The sequence below is a fragment of the Sodiomyces alcalophilus genome (assembly GCF_042370955.1).
Source record: "Sodiomyces alcalophilus JCM 7366 unplaced genomic scaffold ACRALscaffold_8, whole genome shotgun sequence".
NCBI classification, from domain to species: domain Eukaryota; kingdom Fungi; phylum Ascomycota; class Sordariomycetes; order Glomerellales; family Plectosphaerellaceae; genus Sodiomyces; species Sodiomyces alcalophilus.
The window spans coordinates 1,047,620-1,071,350 of NW_027263539.1; the positions used below are offsets into that span (position 1 = coordinate 1,047,620).

Genomic DNA, 23,731 nt, shown 5'->3' on the forward strand with positions numbered 1-23,731 from the left:
GTTCAGTGTGTAGAGCAAAGCGCAAAAAAAAAGAGACGTAGGTGAACTCCAAAACGCCAAGTCGCCAACCTTCATGCATTCTTGGGGCATGATTCCGAGGCAAGGCTGTGCAGTTCATGGCTCTTCGTGAGTCGTCAAGAGAAAGCAAAATTAACGGCCCATCTCAAATCGAGGGCCAGTTGAGTACGGTATCATGTAGCAAAATGAAGGACGCTCGCCAGAAATGCATGTAGTAGGCTCATTTGAGAGAACCGACATGATCAGAGCCTGTCTAGAATGGTTCAATAGACCGCTATTGTGCAGGCGAGGATGGTGCAGGAGCGGCATGCAAATATAGCCGGCATGAAAACATCGTTGAGTGCGTGTTGTTGTGTCGCGATCGTTGAGAGTTCGCATCCATTGGTTGCTGCTCTGCAAATACAAACCAGCAACACGCCGATCAGGAGAAATTATCGTTGCTCCACGTTCCAGCATGGGAACGATCTAACGGTGATGATGATCCGAGTTGGTCGAATCGGTGTCAGAAGGGTGGGAGGAGCTGGAGGTGTCCTCGGCGACTTTCGAATCAGAACCTGAACCCCGCTGGCCTGCTTCGGGAAGGAATGTGGAAGATGCAAGGCTGTTATACCCATCCACGTCGGACTGGCTATCGGCATCGCCATGGCCTGGGATATTTGCCTTTCGCATGAGTTTGTGGGCTTTCTTGTTTGCCATACGAGCTTCCCTAACGGCTCTTTCGGCTTCGACCTGCTTAGCCCACATGGAGGCATACTTGCCATTAGCCTGGACAAGCTCGTTGTGGGTGCCCTTCTCGGCAATCTTTCCATGGCTGAGGACAATGATCTGATCCGCTTGCGTAATGGTGGAAAGCCGGTGTCTATAAGGATAAGAAAAAAAGAGAAGGTCAGCATCGTCCATCGCTACACAGGGTTGGTGGGATGGGATTGACTTACGCAATCAGCAGAAGCGTGCGACCTTCGCCAATCTTACCAAGTCTGCCTTGGATCTCCTTCTCGGTGTGGGCATCGAGAGCAGAGGTCGCCTCGTCCAGCATGATGATCCTAGGGTTCTTCAGGATAGTCCGCGCGATGGCTACGCGCTGGCGCTCTCCTCCGCTCAGTCGAAGTCCACGGTCGCCGACTTTGGTGTTGTACCCGTCAGGGAAGGACATGATGCGATCGTGAATGCTCGCAGTCCGGCAGGCGTCGTGAATTTCTTCGTCGGTGGCTGCAGGGTTTGCGTATCTCAGGTTATACATCAATGTCTCGTTGAACAGGGTCGTGTCCTGCGGCACAACTCCGATGAAACTCCGCACAGAGTCGATTGTCAGGTCCTTGACGTCCTGGTTATCGATTTCGATACTTCCCTTGGTGGTGTTATAATAGCGGAACATCAGCCGGAAGATGGTCGACTTGCCCCCACCCGACTCGCCGACAAACGCTGTGGTAGTGCCTGGGGCACACTCAAAATCGACGTTCTCGAGGGCCGGAGCACGGTCGCTGTAGTGGAAAGCAACGTTGTTCCATCGAATGCGCCCGCTGCACTCCTTCAGGGGCCTGGCGCCTGGAGTATCCAGTACGGTAGGCTTGATCTTGAACAGCTCCAGTAGCCTCTCTCCCGAGATCATGGCTTGCTGAATGTTGCGGTAGAAAGTGCTGAAAAAGTTTAGGGGACTCTGCAGCTGCTCGAGATAGGAAATCAGAATAATAAAGTCGCCGACACTCCGCTGCTTGCTTGTCACCTGGTATACCCCGAGAACCAGGACGACAGTCATGCCCGACATAAAGACAAGCGCCTGGATGACGTTCATCTTGTTGATGCCCCATGTGACCTGGGCTTCTGCGACTTGGAAGACGCTGATGGCGTCGCGGTACCGTTTGAACTCCCAGGCTTCGGCATTGAAATACTTGACCGTCTCATAGCTAGTGATCGAGTCGTTCTTCACAGCCTCTTCCTCTCTGTCGGCATTGGTCATAGCTCGGCGTTGGTCGGCCCGGGTCCGCGCCATCCGGACGGTGAGATACAGATACCAGAAAGCGATGCAGCAAACGATGACTGCGTAGGTCGCATCAAAGACCTTGTAGAAGAAGACGACCGCCAGGCCCAAGTCCAGTAGCATTGGTCCCACTTGGAAAGTGACCTGCTCGAGGAACTGATTGATGGACGCGCCCTTGTTAAGTGCCGACAAGACCTCGCCTGTTCGCTTACCGAGGTGAAAGTCCAAGCTCAGAGAGTGGACGTGTTCAAAGGCTGAGGTTGTCAAGGCCCGGTACGAGTACTGGGAAATGGGCACCCACAAAATGGATCGAATGGCGCCCAGCAGCATCGACGGACCCTGGAGGAGTTTATACGCGATGAACAAGGTCAGGGGGACCCACGGTGAGGTGTTGCCACCGGAATGTAGGGCATCGGTCAGCTTGCCGAGCTGCAGAGGCACAACAACGTTGATAATCCGCTGGGCGATCAGGAGGGCGACACAGAAGCCGAAGAGAATCTGCAGACGCAGCGAGTCCACGGGCCAAAGATAAGGGAAGAAAACCTTGTATCCACGCATATACTCCCACCAAGTCTTGTGAGGAATCTTCTCGGGTCGGTAGAAGGCGGCTTGTTCATCCCTGAAGGCACCTGTCGCGCCGGTCGCCGCTCCGTTGCCATTAACCGTAGCCGACCGATTGCGAGTGGCCCTTCCTCGAACACTGCGGCCGTTAGCCTCGCGCGAGTGGGCTTCGTGACCGTTGGCGCTACCGTTGGAAACCCCATTAGCGTTTCCAATGGCGTGTCCCGTGGTGAGCCCGTTGGCATTTCCGTTTGAGTTTCCGCTTCCGCCTTGGGACTGGTATGACGTGCGGAAATCACCGAGAAGTGGCGTGGCTTCTTCTGCGTTATCGGCTTCTTTCTTCTCTCGCTCCACCAGCACTTGGTGGATCCAAAGAATCCCATACATGCTCACGAGCGCGAACACCATTACGAGTCGCACCGCAGATATGGTGAGGTCGACGACATCCCACTTGGTGAGAAGCTCCGCTACGTCTTCGGTCGGTTCAAAGGTTGTCGCATTATCGCCGGTGCGCTCCTCGGCGACGAGAAAGGAGCAGAGGCAGATGATGGCCTCTCCAATCAGCGCAAGTATCCAAGCCACGAAATGTACCGCCGAGGGGCTGTCGCGTTCCTCGAGGAGGGAGAGGAGAAAGTAGAGGTAGAGGCTCGTGCCGCCAATGAGAAAAACCTGGTAACGGGGGTAGGGCATGCCACTGTCAGCTCGCTACACATTTCAAAGGCATACAGGCGGGGATACTGGAGCAAGTACGTACACTCATCGCGTCGCTCTCTTGCCAAACCTCTTCGCCTCTTCTCTGGGCTGGCCACTCCTCGATGACGTGGGCGAAGTGGGCCAAGCCATTGGAACAGAAAGCGAGGACAAGAATACCCGAGATGCCTGTGAAGATGAGCCGAGAGGCTGGTGACAAACGCGGACCCCAGTGATCCCTGTCACCTTCGCTGTTGCCCTTCCGCGTCTTCTTTGTAATGGGCAGTGGCTTGCCGCCTGGGCCTTTGGCATTTGTGTCGGCAGCAATCTCCTCCTCTTTCTTCGCGGTGAATATGCTATAAACAATGTTCGAGGCGAAGAAGGCCAGAAACAGGACCAATGGGTATAGCTTCAGCGTGCGGTTCAAGATGTCGGCGGCAGTCGTCGAGTCTCCGGGGACGGTCGAGGGGTCCGAAACCGCGGTGGCGGGGAAGAGGACCTGCTCCTGGAACGCCATGGTGGTCTGTGGAACAAATATATGAGCTGTCAGATACATAAAGAAGACTTGAGAAACGACATGTGGGCATGACAGCCTGCAGGAGCGCCGCCCCCAGGGCACCAAGTGTCACAGCCGCAGCAGCAGCATCAATAGTGACAGCTTGTCATGCGCATAGAAGACGGGTACGCAGGGTGCTATGCGCACAAGGTGGGATGGGATAACGGCCCGTTGAGGGGGGTGTGGAAGAAAGAGAAAGAGAGAGAGAGGGAGAAGGAGAAGGGCGAGAAAGAGTAGGAGAGAGCGCGTGAAGCATAGGTGGACTTACAACAACGAATGTCGGGTAATTAGAGAACACAATTACCATAGAAGGCACATCGCCGTTGCCGCAGAGAGTGAACGAGACAAGCCTGACCCGAAGGCAAACAGCAATTTACCTCCTGCTGGATAGAGGGAAGATGTTGATGGAGGAGAGAAGAGGACAAAGACCGAAGCGGACCACGGACAGGCGCTTAGTGTAGTAGATGTGGCCGGTGCACCTCTGGTATCTGTCAGTGGTCCTCGAACTTCCGCTGGTCGGAGTGAAGAAGGTGCTTCAGCCGCACCGCCTAAATTGGGTCGACTACCAACTCCGTACAGGCACCGCACCGAGTCTAGCTAGGCCTAGCAGTTAGCCTGGTGGCCACTAGCAGTGCAGGTAGGTAGTGTAGGTGGTAACGGGAACGGGAGGTACCAGGGTGCACCGGGGTTGTTAAAAGGGCATGCATATGCAGGCATGGGTAATATGCAGCAGCATTCGAGCCTCTCCAGAGCCTAGACAGGCTTATGGTCTTGGACACCCCGGCACGAGGTAATGGGTGGGTGGGGTCAAGTGACTTACCAGTGGCAATAGCACCCACAGGTGACAACCAAATACAGGCGCGCACTCCCTTTTGTTAGCGGGGTGTGATTTCAGTGGCCACACAAGTACTGTGAGCCGGGATTGCCCAGACAGAGATCGATCTTTCAGCTAGGCGATTATCGATGTGTCTACGCTGTACGTGTCGTCGCTCCTTGCTTCTAGAACCAGCGAGTACGAGGTCATAGACTATCAAAGCCCTTTCCTTTTGTGTGACGGGTCTTTGCAACTTGTATCCGGCAGGCAATGTAGTTTCGCCCGCTTATGCCTCCGTGGCAGGTGTGTGGTTATAGAAGCTAGAATGGAATAAGATCCTGGCTGTGCTTGTAGAGTCCCTATTTGGGTTGTTAGCGATATCAATATATGGAAATGTTTCCAGGCGGGAAGGCAACTAACTCAAAGGATATGCGTAGGAGCCGAGATCTTGCTAGGACCAGCTCTCAATGTCAATGTTATGAGGTCGGTCACAGAGATACCGAATAACCGAAACTGCCAGACGTCGGGAAATAAGGGAGATAAACAACGTCGAGATAAGGACGGGGTTTTCCAGGACAGCGTTCTATGACTGTTAGTTACGCCTTGTTTTGCTGGCACGCGAGTGTGTCTAGCACAGGTAGGAAAATTGAATATAGGGAATGGTTAACCTTACACGCAGGATAGAAAAGATATCGTATCGACTGACTCTAGGAGGGGAGAAAGTGAGTGTTACGAAGAAAGATTAACGAATAATCAAAGGGATAAAGAAGTTTGTGTAAGGAAAAGGTGAGTAGAAGAATTTCTACTTTATGACAGCAGGTAGGAGGGAAAGAGAGCAAGTACTGTCGGAGGGCAAGTGGGAAGGAAGTATTGGCAGGAATGATACACGAAATGGGAAGGAGCTTCACAGGTGGTCCCGGTATATCGAGGAATAAGTAGCAGGTACTAACCTCCTAAGGGGATACCGGTAATGCTACGCCAGTCAATGGCAGGCGTGGAGTGTAGTCTTTCCGTCTTTTGCTATTGCTATAAGACACCAGGCTGTTGGCAGCTATGGACCAGAAGACTGATGAGTGAAGATTGTTATGCTGGACCCCGTTATATAATCAATATCATGTTCATAGGAGTTGCTGTGAGGATATTGAAGGAGAAGGAGAGGTCGTAAGGGAACAGGATGGCGAGGAAACAAGGCAAGATAACTAACTCTATTTCTTAAAGAAGGGGCAATAGCGAAAAGGTAGAGCAGAGAAGGATAGGATGGGACAAGGAAGGCAGGAAGGTTGATGATAATGAAATGGGTCAAAGCAGCACCGTGCCTGTGTAGGTAAGGTTGGTAGTAGAGGAGATATCATAAGAGTAACTAGCCGCTAGTTGCCGCTGCTGGTCTTTAATCTCGAGAGGGAGTTAGGAAGACACCTTCCTTCTACAAGTACTCGTCACCTCCTTACCTACCTTCCTTGCCTGGAGATATCGGACCTACTGACATATACTGTCCTAGTCGTGGTACCCAACAAGCTTTTCGCTCCGCCTTCCACTTCGAATGACAACAAGCCGGATCTATAAGGTTCTCGAGATGTCCAATATCTGCTGTCGGAAGAGAACCAGGTGGTAAATCTAGGCGGGCAGGTCGAGGTTTAGGGGCTGTCGAGGGCCGAACGGAGCACAAGCCACAACCATCGTTGTACGGCCGATAGGACCAGAACGCCCCTTCCAACAACTCAAACACGGCGGCATGCCGGAGTGAATTGGGGAAATCCAGGGGTCTAGGCCGTGACGGGCACCCCTCCTGCGGGTACGTAAATAAGCATCGGCGAGAGCTGCGAGTCCACCCGCATACGTTCCTCCACAAGCTGTCAAAAATAAATACCTAGGCAATGTATGGTACCGGCCGGCAGACAAGGCCACTATGACAGGCATACAAGGTAGCGGCGGCAACACAGACCTCCAGATCGCCTTCGGATACATACACATGGTACCCGTCGTGGCCGTCGCGATCTCATACCAAGGGGTGCTAGGCTGGGGTTTGTACTCGCATTTGCCTTGACCCGTCTGATTGAGGTATCCAGTCGCAGAAATCGAAAGGGAACCGGGCCGCGAATTCGGTGTCCGCGTATGTACAACGTACCCAGGTAGCCTCGGTAAGTAGGCGGTAGATGGATGAATGCCATATTAATTAAGAGATCTCTTAATTAATTACGGAGTAAAGAGAAATTCTCTGTGGACGAACATCCCGGCCTATATGTCCTTTCGCTTGTCCTTGCCCGGGAAGCTCCGGACCACGCGCCTTTTCCATGTCGTGGATTTCGTAGGATGATGATCCGTCGTTCTGGATGGAGTCGAGGCTTGATTGAGCAGCAGCGTTCGCGAAGATTCGTATGTTTGAAGTGTCAATATACTGTCCGAAGGCGTACGACGTTCATACATATGTGCGTACAGTACTCAGTACGAGGTGATCCGAGGTATAAAATTTGGCGAGCTGGAGATTGCGCACGACCCAAGTCTTGTTCCCGCGGGACCCTCTCGCCGGTCGCCCGCTAGCTTCGTCCGTGAATCCCCAGAATGGGAATAGTGAGTGTTACTAGTTTGTGTGGGTGCACTGGGTTTCCCACGTTGCCGTCCCGTGAGATCCCGTCTAGTCTGACACTCTCTGTGGGATTTTGGTATTTTTATTACAAAGTGATAGTGTGGATTTTTCGACCGGGAACCATGAGGATTCGACGAAGATGTGATGCGATTGTCGTCACTCTCGCGAAACACCCAGGTGCCATATCCTCACTACCTTACTTACACTTGTATGTTGGTGATGGCCGTGGGCGTACCACAAAATCCGTTCCAGCGGCGCAAGCCCTACCGTGATACCCAAGTTTTGGCTATGTAAAATCCACTGGGTTTGTTTTGGATTCCTTTTTTTTTCTGGCGTCGGTCGCAGAGAAGCCCTCACTTTTCAATACAACGTACAACGTACATACATCTCGGCACTTGATTTGTTCCCGGGAAATTCGTAGAATCCTCAGAGCGTCTTTTTTCTCGGATAGTACCGTTGGAACCCTTCCTTTTGAGATGACCGCTACACCCATTGACTACGCCCCTGCTGTTACCCTGGTCCTTATTATTGTACACATACAACGTACATATGTACATCCTTGGCCTTCCCTGTCCTTGATAATTTTCATTAGATACGAAGTTATCACCGGTCTGTCTTTTTCTCGTTCTTGAGGATTCGCATACAACGTACCTGCACTCCCTGTGGACGCTGTACCCATTTTCACCTCCAGGCAACTCTTGTACCTCGACGCACGGTCATGTCTTTCCCCTGGCTTCCCGTCCCGTCCCGTCAGCCATGTACAACGTACAACGTACATACTCTCGGCACGTCCATCTTCCTCATCCTCCTCCGGCCGGTCTTTCCGGGGGCAATATTTCTGTTTGGCCCGTGTGCGTCGGAAGTCGACAGTGATTTGAGATTATAAATCTCATACCTCTCCCGGCTCGCGACCGCCATACCTCTTTGGGAAGCGGTAGGTACATAGGTACCTAGTGACTATGTACTTACGAAGTCGTAGAACAAGGATGAGGTCGGTGCTGACGTAACATCCAGGTATACAACGTAGGTACTTCGTACGTCCAACGTACGTAGGCGGTACGTTGTAATGTATCGCCGGCTGCTCGGGATGTTCACGTTGAACCTGCGACTTCAGGTGATTTCTAACTCCTGCAGCACCTGTATTCTCATTAAGCAGTGAAACTGGGGAATGCTCTCTGGGGTGACGAATCCAATTGTTCCGGACTGGAGAGGACAAGCAATCGGCAAATCTGGCCCACAATATGTAAGGTTCCTGGGACGCCTGCGAGTCGAAGCCAAGACTCCCAGAAGTGACCCGACTTGCATTTTGCCAACCAGTACAGTACGTACAACGTACTAGTGTACGCCTTAATATGGGGAACAGATAGCTACCCGCTTTGATACTTCATTAGTCCGCCTTCGATAGGATAACGGATGTCGCTTTTGGCACAGTCATCAGGTTGACAAGGTTCAGGGTGCAGGGGATCGAGCCAAACGGCAGCGTGCCAGTCCTCACCGCCTTGTAATTACGTTGTACGTTGTATCTACAGCGTAGGTACCTACGTACTTGGTACACTGGAGATCTGGAATGGTGGTGGACTCGTGGACATGCATACTAAGTACAACGGACATCGTGTAGGTATATTACAACATGCACCACCATCATCGCCCCCCTGCCTGTACATACAATGTACCCCGTGTAGCTAACTCGACTCAAAAGGTCAGCTTCACAAAAATTCCCCCGGCTGAAGCTTCTGTCACAGTTTCAACCACAGGATAGACGTCCATTTGGGTGTGCCCATCCTTGATTATGTTGTCCAGACACACGCAGGCCCACCCCTCCAGCTGAAGTTTTCCAAATCCGTTGAGTAACTCGTGGATGTAATTGCATCCCGACCCGAGCCCCCTTTCTGTCCCTACTCCTACAGGTAGGCGGGCACCTGGTGTGAGCTGATAAACCCCGGTTACCCCTCCTTATACGGTCAAGCTGCCTGCAGTCTAGTTCTTTTCCCTTTATACGAACAAGTAGAATGGCCTCGGTGTATTTGGTCATGGCTAATGGCAGGCCGAAAGTTGCGTCGCCTTGGACCGTGTCTCCACGTACAACGTACGTGTTCGATTATTTGATGACCTTGGGGTTGGTTAAAGAACGCAAGGCGATGCCGATGATAAATCATTACAACGTAATTCATTAGTCGTGAGACGTCATTGGCGAGGGCCGTTTAAACACACATTGGCGCGAAGGCATGGCGTCTGCGTGCTGTGGACTGGTTTTATGGAAAAATTGACGGGAAACCGGCGCAATCCCGTTCCGTAATGCGGCTTTCCCCTTGTGGAAACACTTCACGCTAGGGCGGCTCCAATATTTCCTCATCGATATTTCCTATCTTGGAAAGGCGTCAGGCACGACCAAAGCAGCCTCGTTTATTTATTACACTACACTGATTAATCGGTGTATAGGTGGGGCGGGACGCAAGTGTCTTCCCAAGCGAGCGCCAGATATTAATAATAAAAAGAGCCGCTACATCGGGCCGCTCGGCAGCATCATTGCTCGTAGTATCTATCACACATCGTTGCACCTACCCACCCTTAATGGCATCTGCTTCACTTATGTAAACGATGTCGTAGTTATCTGATCCTTCAAGTGACACCTTGACTCCATGGGTTCCCCGGGTTTGGCCGGCCTTACGTTGGTCCCCTATGCCGCACCCCATGTCGATACCTTCGGGCCCGCCCTCCAAAAATCCTCGCCTTGTCACGTCATGTCTTTGACGCAAAAAAGTATGATTTTTTATTTTATTTTTGGCTGGTGGGAAACTGCAACAATGCTCATGTTCTACATGTCGGCTCCGGACATGAAACCATTGGACTGCTCCTGGCACGTCTATCTTTCAACGGCCTCTGTCAGCCGCTCCAATGGCTTGTTTTGACACGCAACGCCGTCGTGAGCGTTGTTTGTATGTACAAGATAATTCCTTCGCAGAGTGTGCTGGTACCCTTCCGCGATTGTTGATTCCCCTCAACCCCTCTCGGGTCCACCGCCCAACTACTCGGGTACGTAGTTGACTGCCTCGCTTAGTCCTCGTTAAACTGTACCACGACATGCAGCAGATTTGGGAACACACACACGACGTTGTAGGTACACACACCTAGGCAAGGGGGCTGTCTGCGGCTGTAGGTGGTGTTGGTGAACAGGCACCCTTCGCTCGGTCAGTGGTTAACCCCTTGTCATGATATTCTACCCCCTGTTTGCTGCGACTATACCCACCATCTGGCCGGGGTGATGTGACAGATATCGAAGAGCGGAAGAAGGGAAAAGAGAGAAGATAAGACAAAGGAGATTGACCTATCAAGACCTTGCACATATGCTGGCCTGCATGGATGGGTAGTATTCTATGTTCACAGCCGGTGTGGTGTTTGGAGATGTCAAGCTCCTGCACAGCACGGTGTGCACCAATACTTTGTGATCTGTACTCGGTGAAGGTGCGTGGCCATGACGCGGGGCCTGAAACCCCAAGCAAGACGCCCTTCCGTTGCCTACCTATAGATTGTGGACCACGACCTCGTGGCCTTGTTCAATCTGTTAGGCAGGTTCATGTAGCTGTCAGTGCTCGAGTCAAACGAGAGCTGGACTCCACACTTCTAAACTACCTAGGTATGTACAATGACCCCAAGCAACAGACGATCGTTTTGGAAGCTCAACTACCAAAGGGCTCGGATACAGTTGGTTGCACAGTCACCTGACCTGGGGCCATCTCTCTGCCCGCATTCTACCCCACGATTAACGGCTCGAGATGCAGCAAACATCTATATAATTGGCGGCCGGCGACAGCGTAGGCGGTGTGAGGACTGGTCTCACCTTTTGGTACCACAATTCCCAACAGACCACGCGTCTCCAGCCGCGCGCCTCCTCGAGACGCTCTTTTTTGCAGTCGTCCCACGATCTTCTAGATCCTGGGAAACCGAGTACCTAGGCTACCCATGGCCAGAATAGTGTAACTGTCGGGGCCTGAGAGCACCCCACTGGTGCTCGAACAGCTTTGCAAAGGGGAGCGTTACATCAATTCAGCCATGTTCCGAACGGGAAGTGAGTAGCCAAGCTACTTATACGGACTTCGTCCTAACGGGCTTCCAAGCGGGCAGCCGAGAGGCAAAGCGGAAATTCACAACAGTCACCGATTCAGGGCTACCCGATATTTCAGTCGGCACGGAATTTCATCATTTTGACTCGGAAACCAACATCAAAAGTTCGATGCAGGCATGTCTGTGGCACCAGGACGGAGGCCTTAACCTTATCCATCCTTGACATATCCCCCGCCTTAGTGGGAAGAGCTGTCCGTCGTGTTGAGCGGCTTCATCTGTCTGCGGTATCTTGACGCTAACCTTTTCGATATTAGATGAGACATCATCTGGAGGGCCAATTGGCGCCGATAATCATGCCAGATGCTTCCAAGGACGTGGGTCTCTTCCAGTGGCATCTACTTGGAGGGGTGGGTGGCCTGCGTGTGAGACGTAAAAGGACAGTTAAATATCAAATCGGCACCTAGCACTCACACCGTTTATTCCAAGGATCAAGCCAACAATCGAAAATCTTCAGAAATACCTCTGAGCCATGATAACTGAACTGTGGGGACACATCAGTTGGCAATATTTGCAAACTTGCAGGGTATGTAAGCGATATAATTGGGTGCTTTCAAGAGGTCAGAAGAGCCAAACTTTTCGTCTCAATGCACGATTTCGTGCGAACCCAATTGAGGCGTACTCCAGTCGAGGAACTAGTGTAGTCGCATGGGCCTGTGGAGTGTAGTCCTGGCCTAGTATCCGGTAAAAAAGAACAGGGAGGTTGATGGAGGTTGAATTTCCCATTGTTCCTTTTCCCACTCGGCACTAGCTCAGCCTATCCGCCTCCTCGTGCCGGGCGGTGTGGTGTGGCCCTGGTGGTATCTGAAAGGGCCCGCCAACTCAGGGCTGGTGATGTCGGCCTATGAAAGCACATAGAGATCGGGAGATATATTGCAGACCGGCGATTGTCGCCCTCGTTTCCAAAATGACGTCCCCGTCCTCATTGGGGCATACGGAATGGAAAACACCATCACGACCATCAGACTGAGTCCCTGAATGTTTAATCGGATAACTACACGTCAGAGTTAAAGTGCAGGGAGCCCCTACAAGTGCGTAGGGCGACTCCACTTTCCACTCGCAGTGAGCGCCTGCAATCTGCCAAGTCCCGGCCGCAGTGTATATCGACGTCATCAAGCGAAGAGCTGGGAAAAGCAGTCTCGTAGGCAATCCTGAGTACGTCGCCGAACAGACGAGTACACATTTACGGGCAACTGCAGCAGAAATGAGGGGAAGTCCGCATGGCTTTAGGCGACTGGCAGCATTCGGGCTTCACCTCGCACCGCTTTAGTGGAACTTCGGCAATCAGACGCGATGCCATGGAGTGCAAGCAGGATCCAGGGTGAACAGGTGTAGAGATTGTGATTCGCAGCCCATCGTTGACGTCGAAAGGCCGACTGGTCCGAGAACGGAGCCGAGATGAAGGAAAGATGCACCATCATCAGTCGTTACCCAGGCTTACCGCTCGCATCTTGTCATGATAGTCTCTCTGCGTTGCCAATGCTTACCCGTTTCGAAAGATTCGAGGACCGGGGTCGGCGCGACGTGCGCTAGGGTCCAAGGATGATTTGCTGGGTATTAAGTCAATGCATACTTATTAACGCTGCTGACCCCATGCAACATGTCTGAGATATGGCACCGGGTCAGCATAGAGCAGGAGAGAACTGCCGGAGACCCGGGACTAGGCAATATACTGCCAACTGTAGCGTATATGATGCGAGGAGGACGTAAATGGCGCTGGGACTTCGCATAGCGGAGTGAATTCGGAGGGATGATAGGGCGGGCGACATGGGTTGTGCCGATAAGATGGCGGTGTAGCAAGGTGTGTGGGCCAACGGGAGACGGAAGGCGCCACATATGAATATTTTTGCTTCTCTGTGAATCGTTTCTGATCCTTCTTGTGACCTAAAAAGAGAGTAATGGCCGAGTCTCCGCCTCGCTATGGTGGCCGATGATGTGAATGGCCTTTCTTTTCGGTGTACTCTCGGCCGCGAGCGAGACCGGGAGTTGCTCCGGCCGAATGGGAAGACAACACATGGACGCATCCAAGGACGACCAGAACACGGGGTTCCCTGGGAAGCCCCGACCGCTGATCGGGGAAGGGAACGCCTCTGGTTGACCGGTGAGCATTGTGACAAAGATCAGTTGGGTAACTAGCTAAGTCCGGGGAAGGGGGAAAGGGGGGAACGGGCATCACGATCAACATGCGCCTTTGGCCTCCCGTCGAAGCCCTCTCAAGGGCCCAGATAATGAACGACATTCGAGACAGTCGTTATCAGGCAGTGATTATCGGTAGTAGTGGGTATCAGTCCTCGCGAAAGCGGTCACGACAAATGGCTTGGCTTTGGAGCAGGTACGGGCCGATGGCCTCCCGTCCCTAGGTATACGTCTGTGATTGACAGGTCTTAGGCGGCTCTCTCGGGAGGGCATAGACCCAGGGCCGGTTGGCGTAAGTATGTACGTCTGGGCCGATAATCCAGTACGCGGCAGGGCATATCAGAATGCGCCGGTTGAGTGCCGACGAGAGATGGTAACGTCCCGGCCCGCGAATTTAGCCGGCGGCGAGGGGAGGAGAGTCTCCTCCAACTTACTCTGTAAGAGGCCCAGGGGTGTTGATGGACGGAAGATCTACACAGACAGTCGAGGAAGCAAGGCGAGGCCCTAGGTTTTTCTTTTCTGTGGATGAGCATGTGTATTCGCCGGTCCAAATGATCATCGCGCATCGGGAGGGTGGGAACTGCTAGCTGGCTCTCCGAGAGCCAGAGCTTATGTTCGAAGTACACCGAGCCATCCAAGATCGATTGAGATTCGTATCGGGAAACAACCGAACAGGCGGTCATATCGATGACGGGGGAATAAAACACCCTTTGCCCCATACGAATACAGTAGCATTGGGGAGTTGAAGACAAATGTAAAAGATGGGACGGGACGGGATTGGATGAGCTCTCGAGGCTGGCGACTGAGGAAATTCTTTGTTGGGACTGATCGGGACTGGACGACCCCTGCCCAATCAGGAAATATGGTGCCCCACCTCTGTCGTCAGCCTCGTCCACCTCAATCCACCGTCACTGCCGCCAAAAAAAGAAAAAATACCGCCCTATTGAGCCAGCCTCGTCTGTTGCAACTTAGACCACCTCTCTTTTCGCTTTGGCTGATTCCGCTCGCCCTTCATCTTCCAGAAACCACATGGCAATCACGTTCTAGTGTGCCAATTTTAGATGGTTCGCATGTATTTTGTTTTGCTTCGAATGCTTTTTAACCTCCCTGGGCGAAGACACATAGCAACAGCCTCGAGGAGTAATCCACGGAGCAACATCTAACTGGCGGCTTCCGCGCCACGATAAGAAGAGCAAACCATATCTGTCACCACACTGCCGATACAGCTGAATGTTTAAGAGGCAGTCCCCTGGGAACCATTTCAATTCATTCCCATGAATACCTTATCCCTAACCATCTCGTACCCCTAACATACTCTCCCCGTCCGCCAGTGTCTCCTTTGCCTCGTCTGCACGGCACACTCCATCACTAGGCCTATACCACGCTCATCAACTGATATCTCCATCCCTCTCAACATGTCGTCCAACCCCTCCTCAACCCCAGTCAAAGTATCGCCGGCAGCGGCAGACTACTCCCCTGCCACTCTCGACCCGGACCTACGTTCTCAGATCAACGCCGTCCTATTAAAGGAAGGTCATATCCAAAGGTGTGTAGCCCGCACGTATATCATCTGCCCCCGAGTCTACCTCTCACACATTTTCCTGCTGTCTTCGGTTCCTGTTCTCTTGGCCATGGCTAACTTTCTCCCTCGCCCCTGCAAAGGATCCAAGAACGTCTCCTCCACGCCCTCCACGCAAACAAGGCCAACTGGCCAACACACCTCCAGACCCACGCTCTCAACATGCTCCGCTCCGGCGACGTCACCACATTCCCCGCCCTCCTCCGTCGTGTTCTCGACGACGTCCGCCACGACACCCTCACCCGACCTCAGGCCGCCCCGGACTCACACAAGGCTAACGGCACCAAGACCAACGGCGTCACCGGCAGCCCTGCAGCGGCCTCGCCCACCGCCTTCGCCGCCAACGCCGCGCCCACCGCCTCGGCAGTTGCCATTGCGGCCGACGGCAAACCAACACTCGCGCTACCGACCGCCGTGGTCGAAGAGCTGCTCAAGGTCGTGCGCGAAAGTCTGGAGGAAATCTGCGAGATCGGCGACGACGGCAAGATCTAGTTGAAAGCGGGGGCGGGGCTCTTGAGGTGAATCTCTTTCCGGACCAAAGAGAGAGTCTTCCTGGCCGGGTCTTCTTGAATCCTTTTTCGGAGCACCGCATGTGGGTTTGGAAGAGGTACTTGTTCCTGCTCTTGCTGGGAGGGCACGAAGCGAGAAATATCAGAGACATCATGAGAACTCAGCGAACGGTGGCAGGCAAGGAAGGAGAACGAATAAATAAGCGGCGACGTCACTCTCCTGGGTGAGAGTGCCGCCGCAATGACCTGTCACACTCCAATAGCGTACTACACCAAGATCACACGGGAGATTCCACCTCCTCTCGAACGCGACTATGCACTATGCACCGTCTCTCGGCGAGGAACTTTCAAGAGAAACAACAGTCATACGAATAACATTGAAAGTGCAGACATACTCTCGGGCGCCAACGGGCGCTGGGGATACTTTGATCACGGGCGAAAGAGTACCATAGGGCCAAGTCCGGCAGGCTCTGCATGCACATGGGGACACCATGCTTCAAGACGTGCATGGCGTTTACGACGACGGATGGCAAGGCCGACAGGAGCTGGGCGAAATTTTGGCTACGGTAACTGCGGCCTTTTATAGACTTAGGGTACTATATTGTACACTCAGGAACTGAAGCGATCCTGGCAATAAACAAATTGGCTCCATTCATCATATTGGAACGTAGTGGCTGCATTTTGTTGTCTAGAGGGATTGAGGTGATCGACGTTACGCCGTCTCGCTCCCGCTCTTTTATCAACTACACAATACAGTCAGTCCACTACAGTTCTACGCGGCAGACAGCGTTTGGTGTGAGGCACGACAGTCCGCAACGTATCCAGGAGAGGCTACCGTATCACTACAATCACAGGAGAGAACGGCTTCCGGTCAACTAACCGCAGTTATTCACGACCTGTCTATCAACTCCTTATTCCCAGATGATGCTCCGGCCAGATAAGACGAAACTGCCTCGACTCAGGCCGCACCCATCTGTGCGGTGTGCTTCCGTGTGAATGCCCATGGATTGAAAAAAACTGCAAAAAAGGGGGAAAAAAAGACTAAAATACAACGAGGCCCCAATCCCAGATTAATGACGCGTCGAGTGCCCATCTAGTCGTAGAGATCATCATCGTTGCCAGCATCTCCAAAGTTGTTGCCGGCGCCACCGCTGGTTCCAGGATCGACGCCACCTTCGGGGAACTTGAAGAAGGCGCCGGGGCCGGCGTTCTTCATTTGCTGGGCAAAGGCCTCGTACCGGCGGATCTCGACATCAGTGACTGACCTCCTGGCGTCCTGCATGGCTTCCTCAAAGTGACGCTTGGTCAACTCGGGAACAGGATCCTCGGCGTCCTCGTCCATAGCCTCGTCGCCAGCGGCCTCGCGAGCCTTCTGGCGCTCGATCTCTGCGTTGATCGACTCCTTGATGGCGATCTTGACGGCGCGCTGGGTGATGAAGCCCAGATCGGCACCAGAGAAGCCGTGCGTCTTGGACGCGATGTACTTGAGGTCGACGTCGTCGGCGACTGGTGTCTTGCGGAGCTGTGCCGTGAGGATGCTGAGACGACCGGCCTCATCGGGAAGAGGAACGTAGATGAGGGAGTCGAGACGGCCGGGACGGCACAGAGCGGGGTCGAGCTGCTCGGGCCTGTTGGTGGCGCCGATGACGAACACGTTCTTCTTCGAAGTCATGCCATCCATTTCTGTGGGGATCAGTTAGCAGGGAGCTCCTCGTCGACACTTTTTCCTCCCACGACTGTCGTCGTAGGACGTCAAAAATTGTTACTTACCAGTCAGGAGCTGGTTGACAACACGGTCGGAAGCACCGCCGGCATCACCGACGGATCCACCACGAGCCTTGGCAATCGAGTCCAACTCGTCGAGGAAGACGACGCAAGGGGCAGCGGCACGAGCCTTGTCGAAGATATCCCGGATGTTGCTCTCCGACTCACCGAACCACATGCTGAGAAGCTCGGGGCCCTTGACGGAGATGAAGTTGGCAGCACCTTCGTTGGCAACAGCCTTGGCCAACATGGTCTTACCGGTACCGGGGGGTCCGTAGAACAGAACACCGCGGGACGGGGAAAGGCCAAACTTGAGGAACTTCTCGGGATGGTCGACAGGGTACTGGACGCTCTCCTTGAGATCCTGCTTGACGCCTTCCAAGCCTCCAATGTCCTCCCAGCGGACGTTGGGCACCTCGACGACGGCGACCTCGCGAAGGGCGGAGGGGTTGGAAACGCCGAGAGCGAAGCGGAAGTTGTCCATGGTGACACCCAGAGAGTCGAGAACCTCGGCGTCGATGGTGTCCTCGTCGAGATCGATAAGGTCCATCTTCTCGCGAATCTGCTGCATGGCGGCCTCGGAGCAGAGGGCAGCAACGTCGGAGCCGACGTAGCCGTGCGTCTCGGAGGCGATCTGCTCCAAGTCGACGTCGTCGGCCAGCTTCATGTTCTTGGTGTGGATCTGAAGAATCTCAAGACGGCCGGTGGGGTCGGGGATGCCAATGTCCACCTCGCGGTCGAAACGACCAAAGCGGCGGAGCGCGGGGTCGATGGAATTGGGCCGGTTGGTGGCAGCCATGACGACAACGTTGGCGCGGGCCTTCATGCCATCCATGAGGGTGAGAAGCTGCGACACGACACGACGCTCGACTTCGCCGTTTGTCTTGTCTCGCTTGGGAGCAATCGAGTCGATTTCATCAATGAAGATGATGGCAGGCGAGTTCTTCTCGGCTTCTTCGAAAGCCTTGCGCAGGTTCGACTCGGATTCACCGGCCATCTTTGACATGATCTCGGGACCGTTGATCAGGAAGAAGAAGGCGCCCGTCTCGTTGGCGACAGCGCGAGCCATCAGTGTCTTACCGGTACCGGGAGGCCCGTAAAGGAGCACACCACGGGGCGGCTTGATACCGATGGACTTGAAGAGCTGCGGGTGACGGAGGGGCAGCTCGACCATCTCGCGGATCTGGGCCATCTGCTTCCGGCAACCACCAATGTCATCGTAGCCGACCTCATTGAGGTTGTTCTCTTCCTCGTCACGCTCGATGGGCTCGCCCTCGGAGTGGATGACGGTATCCTGGGCAACAATGCCGTATTCGGGAGGGTCAACCTCAACGACCTTGAACTCTACCTGTCTCATTCCACCGCGGACGGTGAAGAGGTCGCCTTGCCGGACGGGCCGGTAGGCTTCCCGGAAGTAGGGGGCAAGGAAGACATCGAAAAGCGAGCCAGTGATGCCCTCGATGGTGTCGGCGATGGGCAGGACTGCAATTCGCTTGGCCTGGGGAAACAGTTAGCCGGCGTCGTGGACAAAAACCTCAGGCCTGATGGATGACGCATACATATTTGATATCAGGGCAGGGGTGGATGGTGATCATGTCGCCATGCTTGACGCGGAGATTGTGACGGACGACACGGTTGATTCTAGCACTGCCGTCGTCGAGGTCGTCGTCGGCCAGGACGATCAACACAGTGTCCTTCCTCTTCTTGCCGCGGACCAGAACGGTATCGCCACGGAAAAGCTGGAGTTGCTCCATAGTGTTCTCGGAAAGGGCAATGATGGAGTTGTCATCGTTTACCGCATCAGTGACCCTGCATTTCCCGTCAGCCTGAATCAACTCATTTCTCTTCCTGGGGTAGCGATGCCTCGATGCACATACATAAGCTGATTGGGCTTCTTCTTCTTCTTGAGAATGGCGGTCGCGGTATCATCGTGCTGCCCTGTTTGTTAGTTTCGACTTGTGGTGGCGTACGTGGGATGCAGAGGGGTGAGTGAGGGGAAGAGACGAACATCCTTGACCTCAGCGCCCGAAGGGTCACTATGATGCGTTAGCTTTGATTTACTCCAGAGTCAACAGCATAACATGGAGTGTACTCACGTGAGGTTGACCTTCTTCTTTTGCTCTGGTTGATCCGCCATCTTTGGTCGATTGCTCTATCCCGTTGCTAGGATGGCTGGTTGTTTGTGGTGTGAAGAGAGCGACCAGCGGGGTTTCGAAAATCCCAGATGCCCGTTGGAATCTGGAGAGTCAGAGAAGAGGAGATAGGTGAAGCCCTTTAGGTTGTGTAAAAGGCGGTGATGTTGATGTTGAGGTTGGAAGGAAGGGTGTTTGTAAGGCGAGTTGGAAGGTTGTTATCTGGAGAGCTGTCCAGAGTTCAACCCACGGCTGACCAGAGTGATGTGCTGGATAGGGTGGAGCGGGCCAATGAGATCATATGATGGGGCGGAACAAGAATGATGCGTGGCAAGACTGAGCAAGACTGCTTATGTTATACATAGTCCGGCACTTCGCTCTTGTCCGAGGATGGGTCCTAGCTCTATGATTCAATGGCTGGCTGGACAGAAGCTTCCAACAGGTTCCACTCCCTGACTGATGTTCAGGCAGCTGTTGGCCACGCATGCGCTGGACGTGGTACATAACTACATGTACAGCTGCCTGCCCGCCCCACACCGAAACCGCCTCTTCACCGAAACTACTAGTGACTTCTTTGTACCTTACCACTGTACCTACGTTGTACACGTACATGAGCTTGAGACAACCACTACATCATCCTTCTGCCTGCAAATTCTTCCAATTTTTCATCCTTGTGGCAAACGGTGATTGACGATACTCCGTACATTCCCATACCCAACCCAGGCAATGGCCCATAGATGGCATCTCTTATCTCCGGCAGCATGAGACATTATTCTTTCTTCCATGACATTCAGGTTCCAGGCTTTGCCACTCTCTCCATTGGCCGTCGTGGAGATGAACTTCAGAGTCACAGAAAGACCTCATCCCGAGTATGTCCGTTCAAGGATGAAGTATTAGTGAAGTATGAGGATGTACGCTGCAGCTGTTCTTTTATGATCATGCTTGCTGCTTCTTATTCGAATCAGGGGTTACAGAGTAAGACGATACGTCTCTGCGATATCACCTAGCCTCTTGTCCATAGATTCTATCTCTCTTATAAAAGAAAATCTAGGCGACGCTTTTGAGGCATTGATCATTCAGTAATATATATTCATTATCTGCTATTTGCTCCGGAAAAAGTCGCCCTGTGATATCTAATGCCTTGGTCTGCGATTTGAACTTTTTGAACTCGTTCCCTTGCCTGTCCCATAGCCATCCGCGCCGCGCCTCGCTTCAAACGCCAGTTATCGTAAAAGACATAAAAAACAAAACCAGTAACGATAGTTGGATAAAATTGTACCCTTGACCACCCAAGAATCAAGCATCTCGGTTCCTCAAATCTCGTCAGCTTTGCTTGGCTAAACCAGCACCCGAGGGAGTCTGATATCAATAATCTGCGTCATCCGGGTCGACCGTGCCTTGATAGCGCATCTCCAACACCCACTGGTCATCAAAGTCGATCCCTCGCCGGAGTTTGGTGCCGGCTTTCCTCCACATCGCGGCGCCGAGGCCCAGGTCGACGATGAAGAGCTTCCACTCGTCTCCGTCCGCAACAGGGGCGGAATCCCCGTTGACGTCATCCCCGTTCACGTCGTCGTCCCCGAGGCTGTCGTCTCGCGCGGGGAGCATGGCCTCGAGGAGACCCTTCTTGGGCGCTCCCATGCTGACAACATATCGCGGTTTCACGTAGAGGCGGCTTCCGTCGATGATGCAGACCTTGCCTGTGGAAGGGTCGATCCCCGTCGGCACATCGACCGCGAGGGTAAAGGCCTCGTTGCGATTCGCCCATTCAATGAGCTCGTACACGGTCGCCTGGTCACCCGTCCGCAGCTCCTCAAAGGAGATGGCGAGGCCGAGCAGCGCGTCAACGATGAGCGTCACGGGAGAGGCGGAATGCGACGTCTTGCGTAGGTGCTCGAAAAGCTCAATCTTGCTGTGGATACGGCCGCCCATGTTCTTGAAGATGCGGGCCTGCTGGCGCATGTCTTCGAGTAGGTCCTGTTCGCGCTCGATGCCGACCACACACACCAGAATGTTGACGCCCTTGTTGCGCAGGTGGCGCGCGGCGGCCACCGCCCGAATGCCTGACTTGTTGTTGCCCGCGAGGACGACAACGGTCGCCATGCTCGCCGGGCTGACTTGCGGGCCATTCGCGCCGCCGGTACCCAACCGAACCTGGATCCCGGGATCCGACAGCGCCGTCAACGCCACTTGCGCAATGCCCCGACCCGCGTTCTCCGCCATCATCTCCTCCGTCAAGCCAATCTCGTTGGCTGCGATGTTCTCCAGGTTGAGCATCTGAAGCGCAGAGACAGTCTCAACCCGGCGATTCGAAGGGACGAGGTAGAAACATGGCTGAAAGGGGTGCACGGACGGCATGCGGGATTGCGGCTGCGTTGCCGTCCCACTGGCCTTTCGGGACTGGGAGCGTCTCGTGGCACCGGGCTTGCTATCCGTCCGGCGCATACTCAGACTGCTCCTGACATCGCGGCCGCTGAGCCTCTCCACACCTTCGACGCCGTCATCTGCTTCGCTGTTCCAGAAATCGTCGCCCATCCTCTGCTTCGTGGATGAGGGCATGTCCAGGACGTTTTCGGAGTAATGGAGGTTCTTGCCCCCCGCCGTGCCAGGTTTTGGCTTGCGGTTATGCGAAACCAGCCGGTCTGCCTCGTCCACCAGATCGTCTTTGCGTAACTGGTCGAAGAGAGTGCGCTTGTCAAACTTGGCCAGACTGCCTTCAAAGTCAAACTCGCCCATTTCCTCGGTGACGTCTTCTGAGGCCCATCCGTTATCGGCCATGGCCTTCTTGCCGTTTCGTTTCAGGGCCTTGAATGGTTGGAATGAGGCGGTGCTTTGTAGCATTGGCGTCTGTCTCCACCCCTTCCCACGGCCCCCTGACGTCGCCGTGTCCGCTGCCGAAGTGTTCAGGGCCGGCTCCTCCAGCCGTCCGTTCTGTCCTGCTTTGCTCAGCCTGGATTTCCGGCTCTTTCTCCTTTGAGGCTGCCCCGACAAATATTGAGCGTTCCTCTCACTGCCCTGGGCGACGTTTTCGCGGGCTTTCTTGACCTTCCCCAAATGCAATGATTGGAAGTCCTCCTGTAGATGAGCCGCTGCCGCCTGGTTCTGCGAAGTAGAGACCATGTAAGCGGGAATCACGCCTGGCTGCCCTGGCTGTGGGCCCATACTCAAGTCGACTGCGGGGAGCTCTTGAGGCTGTTGCTGTTGTTGCTGTTTTGGTAGGTAATGCAGCGGTCGGGCGTCACTAGCCGTGGTTTGGGAGACGGAATCTGGCCTCTTTCCCAGACTAACGATGGCAGGGTCGACAAATGCAGGTGGAGCTGGTTGGATAACAACGGGAGTCGGCACGGCATTGGCAACAGGAGCCGTGAAAGCGTCGGGCTCTGGAGCGGCCTTGTACTCGGCGACGTCTGCGATGTTGCTCGGGTCGATGGCGATACGAGGGATCCATTTGTCGGTTCCAACGTTGAACACTGGAGAGATGGGAATGGGCGCATCAGAAGGTGTCCTTGGCGATTATATGGCGGGAGGGTCTCGAAGGAAAGGGAAGAAGCCTTACCATTGCTCAGAACCAGGCTCTGGCCAGGCGTGACCTCGCTCACTGTACCCTTTAACTGCGCCCCTGGAGGGTTTCTGAGGGTTACCACCATCTGCAGGCCGATGAAGTCCATGTTGAATGACTACGCTACTGCGCACCCCAACGGACCTGGTGATAAGATTGGGAGATTTTCTGACGAGATGCGGACGCAAGTAGATGTGGTCGTCCTTGTGTCACGAGGGTGTCGGGGAGACTTCTCGGGTAACAAAGGCAGAATGTGACCTGCGAGATCCTGTAGAGGTTGGCGAGCTGTTTCTGGGTTGGTTGCAAGGCCGCAGGGGGTGCCGGAAGATGCTTTGACTGCAGTGTATAGGTATGGTTGAAAGTGCAGGTTGATATAAAGTCTTGGTAGCTTTCAGTTGCTGGTGTGGGGTGGCCAAGGAGGTACTAAGGGTACCGCGCTATTTGTACCTACCTAGTAAGTACTAAGTAGGTACCTAGGTACTTCGCAAGTTGTAGCCAGGAAGGTCCGTGAATGGGTAGATTTCATCGAGAGCCGTTTTCAAGCGTTGCTGTAATCAACAACACATCGTTGAATTCTTATCGATAGCAGCCCTTCGCCCCTCCAAAGTACCTCTGCGTCACAGCAGGAAGCTCCTTCACATGGCAATGTCTCGATCACCAGTATCCGTAGGTAAGCGAGTGTATTATACGTTCAACTGTTATCAAGACTTCTCAATATCGTAAGCACGGTAT

General features: G+C 53.8%; 8 protein-coding genes across 8 annotated transcripts; 3 read left to right on the plus strand and 5 right to left on the minus strand.

The window, feature by feature from the left end:
• Window positions 1-483: 483 nt before the first annotated feature.
• ACRALDRAFT_2044398 (uncharacterized protein) lies at window positions 484-3,764 on the minus strand (the record flags this gene model as incomplete). Its single annotated transcript, XM_071021434.1, has 3 exons — window positions 484-877; window positions 954-3,226; window positions 3,312-3,764. 3 exons carry the CDS (start codon window positions 3,762-3,764, stop codon window positions 484-486), a joined length of 3,120 nt encoding a protein of 1,039 aa, XP_070871653.1.
• Window positions 3,765-4,568: 804 nt separating this feature from the next.
• On the plus strand, window positions 4,569-5,782 carry ACRALDRAFT_213010 (uncharacterized protein; the record flags this gene model as incomplete). Its single annotated transcript, XM_071023989.1, has 11 exons — window positions 4,569-4,600; window positions 4,627-4,644; window positions 4,699-4,714; window positions 4,757-4,851; window positions 4,885-4,920; window positions 4,972-5,139; window positions 5,214-5,239; window positions 5,329-5,339; window positions 5,412-5,527; window positions 5,623-5,690; window positions 5,742-5,782. 11 exons carry the CDS (start codon window positions 4,569-4,571, stop codon window positions 5,780-5,782), a joined length of 627 nt encoding a protein of 208 aa, XP_070871654.1.
• A 134-nt stretch (window positions 5,783-5,916) lies between these two features.
• On the minus strand, window positions 5,917-10,777 carry ACRALDRAFT_213011 (uncharacterized protein; the record flags this gene model as incomplete). Its single annotated transcript, XM_071023990.1, has 37 exons — window positions 5,917-5,933; window positions 6,070-6,076; window positions 6,102-6,231; window positions 6,282-6,380; window positions 6,447-6,458; window positions 6,503-6,521; window positions 6,556-6,570; window positions 6,594-6,666; window positions 6,845-6,959; window positions 7,057-7,151; window positions 7,215-7,249; window positions 7,316-7,362; window positions 7,406-7,464; window positions 7,503-7,557; window positions 7,597-7,684; window positions 7,757-8,039; window positions 8,097-8,329; window positions 8,364-8,404; window positions 8,440-8,499; window positions 8,585-8,699; window positions 8,748-8,763; window positions 8,841-8,892; window positions 8,942-8,983; window positions 9,008-9,052; window positions 9,107-9,120; window positions 9,204-9,274; window positions 9,413-9,563; window positions 9,706-9,740; window positions 9,768-9,931; window positions 10,021-10,049; window positions 10,077-10,198; window positions 10,239-10,270; window positions 10,308-10,385; window positions 10,449-10,548; window positions 10,584-10,614; window positions 10,655-10,685; window positions 10,743-10,777. 37 exons carry the CDS (start codon window positions 10,775-10,777, stop codon window positions 5,917-5,919), a joined length of 2,646 nt encoding a protein of 881 aa, XP_070871655.1.
• A 67-nt stretch (window positions 10,778-10,844) lies between these two features.
• ACRALDRAFT_213012 (uncharacterized protein) lies at window positions 10,845-12,853 on the plus strand (the record flags this gene model as incomplete). The annotated part of the gene is made up of 14 exons (XM_071023991.1): window positions 10,845-11,111; window positions 11,195-11,267; window positions 11,365-11,442; window positions 11,530-11,540; window positions 11,596-11,683; window positions 11,791-11,846; window positions 11,886-11,976; window positions 12,072-12,151; window positions 12,179-12,290; window positions 12,334-12,351; window positions 12,388-12,495; window positions 12,530-12,641; window positions 12,672-12,773; window positions 12,820-12,853. 14 exons carry the CDS (start codon window positions 10,845-10,847, stop codon window positions 12,851-12,853), a joined length of 1,230 nt encoding a protein of 409 aa, XP_070871656.1.
• Window positions 12,854-12,896: 43 nt separating this feature from the next.
• On the minus strand, window positions 12,897-14,487 carry ACRALDRAFT_213013 (uncharacterized protein; the record flags this gene model as incomplete). The annotated part of the gene is made up of 8 exons (XM_071023993.1): window positions 12,897-12,924; window positions 13,001-13,174; window positions 13,205-13,238; window positions 13,282-13,410; window positions 13,497-13,532; window positions 13,628-13,676; window positions 13,783-14,352; window positions 14,434-14,487. 8 exons carry the CDS (start codon window positions 14,485-14,487, stop codon window positions 12,897-12,899), a joined length of 1,074 nt encoding a protein of 357 aa, XP_070871657.1.
• ACRALDRAFT_1083304 (uncharacterized protein) lies at window positions 14,478-15,931 on the plus strand. Its single transcript, XM_071019432.1, has 2 exons — window positions 14,478-15,002; window positions 15,119-15,931. Exons 1-2 carry the CDS (start codon window positions 14,872-14,874, stop codon window positions 15,525-15,527), a joined length of 540 nt encoding a protein of 179 aa, XP_070871658.1. The 5' UTR covers window positions 14,478-14,871; the 3' UTR covers window positions 15,528-15,931.
• A 10-nt stretch (window positions 15,932-15,941) lies between these two features.
• Window positions 15,942-19,652, minus strand: ACRALDRAFT_1083305 (uncharacterized protein). Its single transcript, XM_071019433.1, has 6 exons — window positions 19,405-19,652; window positions 19,317-19,344; window positions 19,186-19,241; window positions 18,868-19,117; window positions 17,315-18,806; window positions 15,942-17,227 (listed from the first exon to the last, which is right to left on the minus strand). Exons 1-6 carry the CDS (start codon window positions 19,443-19,445, stop codon window positions 16,638-16,640), a joined length of 2,457 nt encoding a protein of 818 aa, XP_070871659.1. The 5' UTR covers window positions 19,446-19,652; the 3' UTR covers window positions 15,942-16,637.
• A 548-nt stretch (window positions 19,653-20,200) lies between these two features.
• ACRALDRAFT_2061122 (uncharacterized protein) lies at window positions 20,201-22,581 on the minus strand. The gene has a single exon (XM_071021958.1). The coding sequence runs from the start codon at window positions 22,558-22,560 to the stop codon at window positions 20,806-20,808; it is 1,755 nt and encodes a 584-aa protein (XP_070871660.1). The 5' UTR covers window positions 22,561-22,581; the 3' UTR covers window positions 20,201-20,805.
• Between the last annotated feature and the right edge of the window lie 1,150 nt (window positions 22,582-23,731).